General features: G+C 43.6%; 1 protein-coding gene across 4 annotated transcripts in view; it reads left to right on the top strand.

Annotated features, from left to right (window-relative positions):
* The window catches only part of LOC145520056 (uncharacterized), a 148,513-nt gene that overhangs the window by 42,633 nt on the left and 93,231 nt on the right, over positions 1-12,649 (top strand). The window contains exon 2 of one of the 4 annotated variants that reach the window (XR_014064192.1): positions 9,124-11,452. The exons of 2 other annotated variants lie outside the window; for them this stretch is intronic. Coding sequence is in view for 1 of the 2 variants with exons in the window: in XM_081525622.1 (XP_081381748.1) it covers positions 11,960-12,081 (122 nt within the window). In the remaining variant the exon portion in view is untranslated. Of the gene's footprint in view, positions 1-9,123; positions 11,453-11,959; positions 12,082-12,649 lie in introns of those variants that run through there. One more of the 4 variants, XM_081525622.1, reaches the window with a different exon arrangement.

Here is a 12,649-nt window from a genome sequence, read left to right as displayed (position 1 = left end):
GAGCATTTAAGTGCCAGTATGAGGATCCTTCTTTCTTCCTACTACAGAGACCAGCAATGTTTCAAGTGGGTAGTTGTTCATCAGTCTAAATCCCGGAGTGAGATGACACTGAACAGAATTCCTAGTCAACTCTTGACATAAAGAATGGATGAGAGGGACTTCCTGGTGGTCTAGTGGCTAAGACTCCATGCTCCCAGTGCAGGGGGCCAGGGTTTGATCCCTGGTCAGGAAACTAGACCCCGCTTACCACTACTATGAGTTCATGTGCCATACAGCTAAGGATTCTGTGTGCCAATGAAGAACAAAGATGCCACAACTAAGAACATGCCACAACTAAGACCTGGTGAAAAGTGAAAGTCACTCAGTCGTGTCCGACTCTTTGTGACCCCATGGACTATACAGTCCATGGAACTCTCCAGGCCAGAATACTGGAGTGGGTAGCCTTTCCCTTCTCCAGGGAATGTTCCCAACCCAGGGAGCGAACCCAGCTCTCCCGCATTGCAGGCAAATTCTTTACCAACTGAGCCACAAGTGAAGCCCAAGAATACTGAAGTGAGTAGCCTATCCCTTCTCCAGCAGATCTTCCCGACCCAGGAATTGAACCAGGGTCTCCTGCATTGCAGGCGGATTCTTTACCAACTGAGCTATCAGGGAAGCCCTGGTGCAGCCAAATAAATAAATATTTTTGAAAAACATAAAAAGGATGAATGAGAAATAAACCTTTGCAGTATTAAGTCACTGAGATCTTGGGATTGCTTGTTCAGCAGCATAATCTGGCTCTACCCTGACTGAAACAGCGTTCTTTTTTTTAAAACTTATCTCATCCCCTGATGAGCTTATCCAAGATTATGGCTTTATCTTTATCCTCTAGTTAAATGAATTCCAAATCCACCGAACTGAACATAATTGATCACCTGAGCTCAGGTCCTGGTTTTCTGGTTACCTTGTTACACTCTCAGAGTTCACAGGAACTGCAATCTGAATGTGCCCCAGATATCTCAAACTCAGCACCCCCCAAGCAAATCTGTCATCTTCTTTCCTTCAATGGCTGCTTCTCCTCTATTGTGCATTATCTTCCTTGATTCACTCAGCATCTGAACCTTAGAAATGTGCAAATTTCCTCTCCATGAGTGAAGTGGGACTGGTCTTACCCGTGGAAGGTTCAAAAGTCAGAGAGACCAAGTTCAAACACAAAATTTGGGAAGCAGAGGCACAATGGAGTTGTATCCATTCAGGTTCCTCGAAATCATCTTTGTTAAATTCTTCCTAGGAGAAAAGAAAGGGGTTCTCATTTCTCTTTTCAGACCATGTGGGTTGACTTTCTCCTCCACTGGTTTTACTGAAAGCAGAAGTAATCATCTTCTCCATCAGCCCCTAAAAACAATGAGATTATTTTTTTCTCTTTCTTTTTCCTTTCTTTTTGGTTTTAATTAAAAGAATCCTTGTAACAGGATTATAGTCAGCATCAAGCATATTGGCTGCTGCAGGCTTCATAAACTATGGTGGACTTTCTGAGCATCACTTTCTTGTCTCCATTGCATAGTTGATGAGCAGCTGGCATTTAGCCCCTGAACACAGCCAAGAAAGGGAAATCAAGGCTGATGATCGGATGGTGAGGTAATATCAAATCTATGGTCCCTAAACCCGATGTCTCCACCCCAGTTTCATTATGTGTGTCTGCAGTTTTAAGGCAATTGCAGATTTGGAAGACTGCCATTCCAGATGTCACCAGGCCATTTATTCATCAAACCAAGCCCATGATCCAATTGTTCCTCCAATCACCAGCAAAAAAGGAAAGAGTGATGAAATCAGTCTTTGGCAATGTTGCAGGAATCAGGAATATATTTGGGATTGGCTGCTATTGTCCCACTTTAGGTTATAATCACCCGAGGAAAATAGGGAGCTGACAGTCAAGTACTATGCAAAGAATAGAGTCCAGGGGAACACTCCACGCTGGTTCTTCCCTTTGCTGAGGCCATTTCTTTCCAAGAGGGGGCAGGTTGGATATGCCACACTGAGCACTTACAAAGGCAAACACTAATATTTTGTGGGAGCCTCTGTATGAAGTCATAGTTGCAGAAACAAGCACGTGGAGTGAGGTGGGGTGGAACTGAAGGTGAGTTAACTGGGATCAGCTGCTGGTGTTGCTGTTAAGAAGACGATACCACGCTTGTCCTTGCATGTGGGCTCAGTCACTTCAGTCGTGTCCGACTCTCTGGGACTCCATGGACTGTAGCCCACCATGCTCTTGTGTCCATGGGATCCTCCAGGCAAGAATACTGGAGTGGGTTGCCATGACTTCCTCCAGGGGACCTTCCCCACCCAGGGATTGAACCCGTGTCGCCTGCATCTCCAGCATTGCAGGCGGATGCTTTACTGCTGAGCCATGGGGGAAGCCCCATGCTTATTCTTACTTCCTTGTGACTACTTTTCTCTCCCCTGTCTGCAATTTTTTTTTTCTAAGATATTGAGTATAGGGCTTCCCTGGTGGTCCATGGGTAAGAATTCACTTGCCAATGCAGGGGTCACAGGTTCGATCCCTGGTTCGGAAGATTCCACATACCATGGGGCACCTAAGTCCATGCCCACAACTAGTGAGCTTGTGCTCTAGAGCCTGCGAGCCACAACTACTTGGCCTGCGTGCTGCAACTACTGAAGCCCTTGCGCCTAGGCCCCATGCTCCACAACAAGAGAAGCCACTGCAGTGAAAACCCTGAGCACCGCAACGAGAGAGCAGCCCCCACTCGCTGCAACTAGAGAAAGCCTATGAGCAGCAACAAAGTCCCAGCAGAGTCAAATAAATAAATGAAATAAAAAGATATTGAGTATAGTCCCCTGTGCTGTATAGTAGGTCATTGTTTGGTTACTGCTAGTTCTATTTTATTTTACTTTACTTTATTCTGTTCTGGTTTATGCCCTGCCACGTGACTTGCAGTGTCTTAGTTCCCTGACCAGGGAGTGAACCTGGGGCACATCAGTGAAAGCCTGAAATCCCAACCCCTAGACCACCAGGGAACTCCCCTCCGGCCTGCAGTTTTAAACTTGGATGGCAATATTTCTGAGCACTACCTTGAAGAAGGGAGTGCATTGGACTATCTGGGTCTCATGGGATTGATCACCCAGTCTCCTCGTTTAACTCTGGCGCCTGCTCTGATCTCAGCTGTGTCTGGCATCCCAAGTCCAGACACCACTTCACACCGTGTCTGGAGGGACAGGGCAATGACTGTGGCCACCTGGACACAAAGGGCTAGTGAGGGGACCTGGTGGATCACTCACTCCTTACAAAACTTGCCGTCAGTTGTCCTGTTTTCAGACCCACTCAGTACTTCTTCCTTGAGAGGCACCTAACATCCTCAGTTCCTGAGACTTGCTGGTGATTCTGAGGCATGCACTGGTTTGTTTCCAGTTGAATCCTCCTTCCATACCTCCTTTCCTTTCTCTCCTTGGGTTTCCATTTCCAAATAATTGGTTGTCTGTCATCTGCTGTCCTTTTCTCTTTTCTTTGTTTTTGTGGGTTCTTATTTTCTTTTTCTTTTAATTTTTACTGTCATCTTAGGTGGGTTTAACTGACTCATTGGAAAAGACCCTGATGCTGGGAAAGTTTGAAGGCAGGAGGAGAAGGGGATGACAGAGGATGAGATGGTTAGATGGCATCACCAACTCAATGGACATGAGTTTGAGCAAGCCCAGGGAGTTAGTGATGGACAGGAAAGCCTGGCGTGCTGCATTTCGTGGGGTCACAAAGAGTTGGACATGACTGAGCGACTGAACTACAGGGGTTTGGGAAGGAAAAGGCGAATTTGTATGTATAGTCTTTCATGTTTATTCACTGTTCTGTTCACTTATTCTACTAGTCACTTAGTCTATTCACTTATTCACTTAGTCTATTCACTTATTCTTTCTTCTAGTTTTTCTTTATGTCTCTCAGAGCACCACTGAATGTATCTTGAACCCAATAGGTACTTGATACAAGTCAAAGCAGTTATAATATGACAAAGTGGCTTCCAGGGGACAAAAGGCAGGGATGAAAATTACCCTGTATGAAGATTTCTGAAAACAGCAGGTATGCAATATTTATCCAAATTTCTTGTTTTCCATTCATTCAAAAACTCATGAACATCATGCTCGGATTTAGGTGCTGGGACGTAGATAAAAGGATTAGAAAACGTAGAGCATCTCCTGGTGTAGCTTTTGTGTTTCTTCATATGACACGTGGTGGTTCAATCACTAGTGTAAGTTGAACTTTTGCTATAGGCTGGAGTGAGAGAGAAGAGACTGTCCTTTTATAGTGAGAAAACAGCTGTGCCATCATTCATTTGCCAGGAAAGAGAGGAAAATTTGTCAGGGGTTCCTGTTTGTTCCTGGCAAAGAACAGTGAGATGCCGGGGCAACACAAATTATTCCAGAGGTGCAGATTCTTCTGTCAGTTTCCCAGAATTGAATTTCCTTTATCCGCAAGGATTCTGAAATTTCTCTCCTGACCAGCCAAAGCCTGGCCTTTTACACAGAACATTTCACGATGCCAACAGATAGTTTCCAGAGAGGAATAGGGAATTAAGTGGAGCCCTGGTCGCAGATGATTCCTTTTCATGCCTAGCTACCCAAACAAAGGGAATGAGCCAGAAGCCAGATCTGCAAGTGAACACACACAATGGAATCGGTGCATGGGAATGTCCAGGGCTCTGCCTGATTCAACTGCTGCCAGAGCGCCAGGGGGCAATTTCTGTAAGCCTCCCTGTCTTGTATTTTGGTGGCTCTGTCTTCTCTCCCCCTACCACCCTCCCCATGTCCTCAGATCCATTTGCACCATTGTTTGGAAAGAGCCCACCACACAGAGATTGGCAGCACTATAACTGGTGCTTGATTCACCTTGCCTCTTTTCTCTCTGAATTTGATTGTTCTGTTAATGACAGCTTATTTTCTCCCCCGTACCATCGGAAAACAAAAAGCAACTCTTGAGAGAGTTGTGGAGTTATATTTGAGTTTTCTGATGTACACTGTTACGGGAAATAAAATTCACATTTTAAAATATTTTCTCACTTCTGTCCCCTCTTCCTCTCCCCTCACCTAAACAGTCAACACGGATGGGAAACTTTAATGCTGAGAAATGATTTTTTTTTTCCCCTCAGAAGGTGTTGCGATGACAGTGGCAACATCCTTGAGCGTTGACTTGTCAAAATATTGACAGTCTCATTTAAGACCTTCATCATTGTCATCCTAATTGGTGCCTCCATTTGCTAGACTCTGCTTATTTATGTGCATTTTCTTTCAAGTGATATTTCTTAGGGTAACATTCACAAGGGTTTGGGGCTCCTGGAGCGAAATGTGTTATATAAACTGAAATGCTTACCCCCTGGCAAAAGGTAATCTCCATTGCACTCACCACCTGGTTATAACAGCTCACATTTGCACAGTGCTTTGTAGTTAAGAAAGGATGTTCATGCATATTGTTTCATGTAATCCCCCTGAGAAGAACACAGAAGGGATGGTGTGGTGCCAGGAATCATCCCACCTTGCCCTGCCACCAGGCACGTGTGATTCCATACCTGGTGTACTGCTTGACTTTTCACAGGTGTTGTCATGAAGCTCTGTAGAAGCTGTGTCCCAGGCGGTTCAGTTTTGGAGAAGGGTTGAATTTATAGAGGCACAAATAAGCACAAAATAATTAGAGGATTTTTTTTTTTCCATTTTCTCATGTCTCCTAAGGAGGAAAACGGGGCAGGTAGTTAATTACAGGATCTCTTTGGCAGACTGGGTGAGAGGGGAAATCTGTGCGTACTGCAAAATTAATAAAGCTGATTCCATCACAACTGTGTAAACATCTCTGTTAAGGATACGTATAGGGACTTTTCCAGTGGTTTGGTTAAGAATCTGCCTTCCAATGCAGGGGATGCAGGTTGGATCCCTAGTTGAGGAAGCTAAAATCCCACATGACAAGGGACTACTAAGACTCCGTGCTACAACTACTGAGCCTGTCCACCACAATGAAGATCCCATGTGCTGCAACTAAGACCCAGCACAGCCAAAATAAGTACTTTAAAAAGTACAATAATAAAATAAAAAGTACTTTGTTGGCTGATCACATAACAGGTGGCCCTTGGCCCAGAATCTGGTTTGTGCGAATGATTGTAGATGGGAATAGAGTTTTCATTTCCCATGCAGCCAAGGAAAACGGATTACAGCTTACATTGTTGTAAACCACTTAAATGTCCTTCACCTATGGATTCTGGAGTCATTTTTAAGGAATGTGGAGGGCAGTGAGTGCCCTTTCCAGAATCTGAAGTGAGACTCACACTTGCCCTGCATTCTTTTCTCTTTCTACCGTCTTCACCATGGAACCTGGGGAAGGGACCCGTCTCTGTAGATGTTGACTGGCCATCCTCCTTCTGCACATAAACAGACTCAGAAGAAGGAGCTATAACACATATGAGAGTGAGCTCGTATATTGATGTTGAACGCTTCTTCTTGGAAAGCAGAAATCTGAACAAGTCAACTCAGGCAACATAGGAAATTTATTGGCTCAAATGATTTGGAAACTCAGGAATAATGCTGATTTTAGATGCCAGGTTATCAACCCTAGTGAAAAAGAGGTATTCTGATTACTCGGGCAGAGAAGTCTTCGAGAGGTGTACTTAGATTTGCCTTGCTGGACTAGCGAAGAAAATTGCACTATTGCATGTCATATTCTGTTATATATTGTAAAAATCATGTGGAAACGGGTGTTACTTCTATTTTATTGTCTGCTTTTGTCTTCCTTTCCCTCCTTTTTTGTGGTCTGGGTATAGATTCTTCAGGGCTTCCCTGGTGGCTCAGAAGGTGGGGAGTCCACCTACAATGCTGGAGACCTGGGTTTGATCCCTGGGTTGGGAAGATCCCCTGGAGGAGGGTATGGCAGCCCACTCCTTATCCTTGCCTGGAGAATCCTGTGGACAGAGGAGCCTGGTGGGCTACAGCTCATGGGGTCACAAAGAGTCGGACATGACTGAGCGACCAAGCACAGCACAGCACGTAGATCCCTAAATATCCTCAAACATGTTACGTGCTTTCTATTTCTATCTCACTAATCATGGCACTGCATACATCACATGCCCATCTTTGAACCATTTGCCATGACCAGAGGGATGAGCATATTCATTGGTCAGCCTGGGCCACGTGACCACTCTTGAGTTGAGAGCAGAGTGGCATCACCTTTCACAGTTGTATCAGGACCACATGACCGGGGGAGGATGCAGGGAGCAAACAATGTGCATCTATTGTACCCATCCTTGTAATGTACCTTTTCTGTTGAGAAATGTAATTGTTATGACTAAACTGATTCCTTCTGGCTAATTCCTTTCCTCTTCTGCCAGCTGGTCAGAATTTTTTCATGTTTATCTTCCAATAAAACGTAACAGTTAAACCCTTAAATGTTCTTGAGAAGTTACATTATTTCATAGCCTTCACCAATTTAGCAATGAGAAAAACAATCTCCATTTCCATTAAATTTTTTCCAGGCAGAATTTCTAAATCTTTTGCTATCTTCCTAGATCCGATAGACAGTGTTTTATTTCTTTCCTGTCTTTTTCTAGTTCAGAATTCCAAGTGGAACTGATGTGAAAGATACAGTGTAGGATACTGGTGAAAAAAATATGAATTTCTGTGTCAACTGACTTGTATTCAAATCCCACTTCAACCACTAGACCAGCAGTGGTCATTGTTGTTGTTCAGTCGCTAAGTCATATCTGACCCTTTGTGACCCCGTGCACTGTAGCCTGTCAGGCTTCTCTGTCCATGGGGTTCTCCAGGCAAGAATATTGGACTGGGTTGCCATTTCCTTCTCCAGGGGATCTTCCTGGACCAGGGATTGAACTGGCAGATGGATTCTTTACCACCAGGGGAGCCTGTAACAGGCATGTTGTTGTTGTTTTTTTTAATAAATTTATTTCAGGCATGTTTTTTATAAAAGCCTGCTACTCTGTGTCTCTCTAGCAGTAGTTAGGGAAATGCAAATATAAATGCTATTCTTTTCATTTATTGTGTTGACAAAATTTTAAAATATTGATGTAATATGCATCTGTTTTTTTTCCCCCTGCCTTGCATCAGTTTCTTCTGTTTTATAGAAAAAATACCACACACATCTTGCATCTAGCCCTATCTTAATTCAGATATACTCCTGGACTGCTCAGTTAGATAAGCCAAGAAATTCCTTTTTTAATTTAAACCACTTTGGGTCAGTTATCTATTACTTGAAGTGAATTGCAACTCACATAATTGATCATTTATATTTCTCGTGAAGGTATGGGGAAGGTATCAATCAGGCAGCTGGTAGCACATTGACTCTAGGGGACCCCTTTCGGCAACACTAGTTGTATCAGTCAGGTTTATAACTTTTTCCAGGAAGCCTCCTGTATTAAGTCTGTAGAGACTGTAGAAAGCCGTCACACTGAAGGCTACGTGATGAATGGGACTTAATGTTGGGCAAGGGTGGATCTGATCTGTGCAAGAGATGTTCTGGGTCCGACACTGTGTGTGTGCCACTTCCCATCCTTGTGTTTTCTCAGCCTACATTTTACTCCAGCCAGTTTTGTAGCAACTAGCTTTGTGCAAACATACTCTGACAGTGTCTCACTTCATCTGCATCATGTCTTCCTGCCCTGGGACTTCTCTAATGCTGCGCTGAGAGATGGCCATGGAAATCCAGTCAGGCACATGGAACCTGAAAGGGCAAGGAAGTTAAAGTCAATGGGCATCTCTTTTCTAATGGGGGATGAGAGCTGGTGGATAAATGAGGCATATTCCACGTGGCTCCCCGGAGGGGCTTAGTGGGTCAAGCCCTACTAACACAGCACTGACCAACTTGGTAATGTACCCTGGAATTGCCATTCCCTCTTGGCCTTACTTTTCCAAATCACTTCCCAAATAAACTGCTTGCGTACCAGCCCTAGTCTCAGGTTCTGTTTTTGAAGGAGAATCCAGAATCACCACAGTTTGAATGAGAGTCCCAAATTTAATCGAAGGTTCCTCCAGTGTTACCTGCATATATAGGTACAGTGGAGCACAACATGGGTAATGACCAAAAATTTTTGGCTCTTGTCCCAAACTACAAGAGTCTACAAACATTGATCTTAAATTCTTTTTCTCCAGCTTACACAATCAATGTCCACCGATGGAAAAGCCCCTCAGTGGTCACATTCCAGTACTGTCACTGATGCCAGCGTTTGGGTGACAACAACTGCCTGCTCTCCAAGTGATACCCAAGGTGCAGACCCCAACTCTCCAGCTCCCAAGTGGCTCTGCATGCCCTTGGCTCTTCTCTCTGTTGGATCCAAACAGCAATGAAGAGAAGATCCTACTTGCTGTCTGGGTTACACTTAATTCCCAGGTCCAATACCCTGAAAGCAATATTCTCACATCTCCTTTTGTTCCTGCCTGCAGCCCAGACACACCAAACCAGACCCATAGTTCAGGGACTGGGTCAGGGAGCCATGCACAAGGCAGATCCCAAATCCTTCATTTCATCTGCATCACTCTCAGACACTTTTCCAACCTTCTTTACTCGCTAGTTCCAAATAACCGTATAATTCAGAAAGCCCCTTCCTCAGTGGTTCTGCGGTTATGGCCTGGCCCCTTCTTTGATTCATCAGGATGGTCTAAAACTCAGCAGTGGAAATATCTGAGGCGCAAATGGAGTCCTTCCTCTTTCCTGCCACAATATTATCCTCAGAAAATGAACTTCACAGGGAAAACACCAACATTAAAATAGAGTAAAACATGAACAAAATCCTTCTAGTTATAGACTGTGATTCCAAGTGCGACTAAGGATTTCCAAGCCCTACTAGCCTGTGATGACCAACTAAGGTCATATTTCCTTTTATAATTTAAAGGAAAATGACCCTGGACTTACCTGGTGGTACAGTGGATAAGAATCCGCCCGCCACTGCAGGGGATGTGGGTTTGATCCCTAGTCTGGGAAGATTCTACCTGCTGTGGAGGAATTCAGCCCGTGCTCCACAAGTACTGAGCCCAAGTGCTGCAAACACAGAAGCCTTGATGCCCTAGAGCCCACGCTCCACAAGCGAAGCCACCACAGTGGCTCCAGAAAAAGGAGCGGCTCCTACTCCTCACAACTAGAGAAAAGCCTGCACAGCGATGAAAACCCTGTATAATCCATAATAAATAAACAAATAAAAACCTTTGTGGAAATAAAAAGTAAAATGATCCTAAGTCCTCACCCTTTGAAGACCCTTCCTCTGCAGAGCTTTCCTCACCGACCCGATTCTGGGAGTCAAGGGGTCACTCGCATGCTCTACATATTTGTTCTCTGCTTGGGTTTGTCAGCCGTTCACCTCTGAGGTGACCTTCTCCAGGACGCCTTGTTCTCCACGTAGAATCGCAAGAGCCAAAGGGGCCTATTAACTGGATTTAATCAATTTGGTCACACAGCTCTTTGTCATTGTTTTTAGTGTATATAAGAGAATAGGTGGTCACTCAAAAAAGCTTGAGGTGAGGACAGTTTGCTACCACCATGTACCTCACTGCCATATTACAATGCAAGCAAGTCTCAGACCAAGTTCTGCCACACAGCAGACGGTCACTAACAAGCAGGCATAAAGCAACTCACACTGTCTGTTCTGGAAGCTTGATGAAGCCACAGCCTCTGTCTGGCCTTTTGGATGGTCCGACGAACACATTGCATAAACTTCTGTTTACTGGAGACAAAAGCCAAGACTGCAAAGGCAAGGTTCTGTCAGCCTTTCAGTCAACATCCGACACGGACATCCCACATCAATGGAAGCCCACTGGCGGTGCATGTGGAACCTTTAGCAGTCCAGTCTGCTGAGGGTGGTGGGCTGCTTGGCTCTCTGGATTGTGAAGAGAGGGTCAAGTTTATTTTAGCTAGTCCACATATTAAGGACACTTGTTTCTTTTAGCATTCTTAGAAACAACTTTACTATAAATTTTCTCTTCTTTTACGTGTTTAAATTGAACTATATTTGACAAAGAGTCCTTTTAATATCACTAAAAGGAGCCCATTTCTGAAATTTGTTATGCCGATCAATAGGACATCATTTTCCACAGTAAAAAAAAAAACAACAATTTTTTACATTCCGTGTGCAAATTAGCAAAGCTGTGTATGACTGTGGATTGAGATACAGACAGCAGAGGCACTGGTAGATGGACTTTATATGAGAATGCTAGGTAACCACCCCAGCTGCTCGCAAAGTTAAAGTTGAAACTAACTGGCACATATATAAGACCTCACTGTCTATGTGGAAGTGTTTTAAAGTAAAATACTGTCTTCATTATAGATCCCCAAACCTCAAGGTCTAAGGCTCCCAATCTCTTGGATTCCACAGATTGACCACCGGACCCAACAGTTGCATGTTTTTCAAACTGTAAATTGAGACCCGTTAACAGGTCATAATATGAATTCAGTGGGATATGACCAACATTAAAAATGACAAAGACCTTACCTGGTGGTCCAGTGGTTAAGACTTCGCCTTCCAATGCAGGGGGTATGGGCTTGATCCCTGGTTGGGGAGCTAAAATCCCACATGCTTTGTGGCCAAAAAATCAAAACGTAAAACAGAAGCAACATTGTAACATATTCAATAAAGACTTAAAAAATGGTCCACATCAAAAAAATCTTAAAAAAATAACAAATGACAAAGATATAGCTGATTGTACAGCAGAAACTAACACATTGTAAAGCAATTATACTCCAAAAAAAAATAAAAACAATGACAATATATAGAAACATCAGCATAATAAGAATAGGTGTTGCTCTCTGAAACTTGTTAGATATTTGTGGCATGTGTTCACTGGAATACTATGTAAAATTTAAAATATCTTTTTAAATGTCTTTTTAATCAAAAAAGGTGAAATTACATTTCCCAAGGTTTGTGTTATTTACTCATTGAATTCCAGTGATCTGCTCGAGCTACACATTTAGGCAAAACATTTCTCTCACCTCTTCAAGGGCATGGTTCTGGCCGCAGATACCCACTTACATCACTGGACAGAATACTTGGCACCTTGATCTGCAGCATCAGCATTCAGATTTATGGTGACTTCACTGCCGTGGCCAAGGACAATGAGTGGGTACGTGCTTTATATTTATGTAACAATAGAGCCAGCCCTGGCAATTTTCCAAAAACAAAAAGGAATCAGTTCCAGAAATTCTGAGAGCTTTCTCAGCCCCACCCCCCACCCCAAACTAAAAGCTGTCAGCAACCTTTCGGTGGCAGTTCCAGCAAAGAAAAAAGAGATTCTGTCTTTACTAGGTACCAGCATCATGAGTCTATTCTGAACACATACACTTAACTAAATGTTTTCCTTTATATCAAATAAACTGAAAAGAATGACTGAAGCTTTTCTGATGATTGCATTGCCTCCTTCTCTGCTTGCAAACAGTGACCAGTGTTGAGGGGGAAATCTGTCATCAGCAACTGAGTTCTGTCAAGTGTTTTTAAGAACCCTCTGGTGGAAAGGCAGCCCTACCCCAAGGAGAGATTTTTAACTTTTGATAGCATTTCTATTAGCTAAGTCATCGATGCTCCAAGATCCTGCAGAAGAATTGAAAAATGGAGTTAGCAGGGATGAGTATGTCCGCATGATTCTTTGAATGCAAGTTTCTGTGAACTTAGTAATATGACAAAAATTTACAGTA

This window comes from Giraffa tippelskirchi, chromosome 1 (genome assembly GCF_054371585.1).
Source record: "Giraffa tippelskirchi isolate mGirTip1 chromosome 1, T2T-mGirTip1v1.2.pri, whole genome shotgun sequence".
Classification (NCBI taxonomy): Eukaryota; Metazoa; Chordata; class Mammalia; order Artiodactyla; family Giraffidae; genus Giraffa; species Giraffa tippelskirchi.
This window is presented reverse-complemented; position numbering and strand designations above follow the sequence as displayed.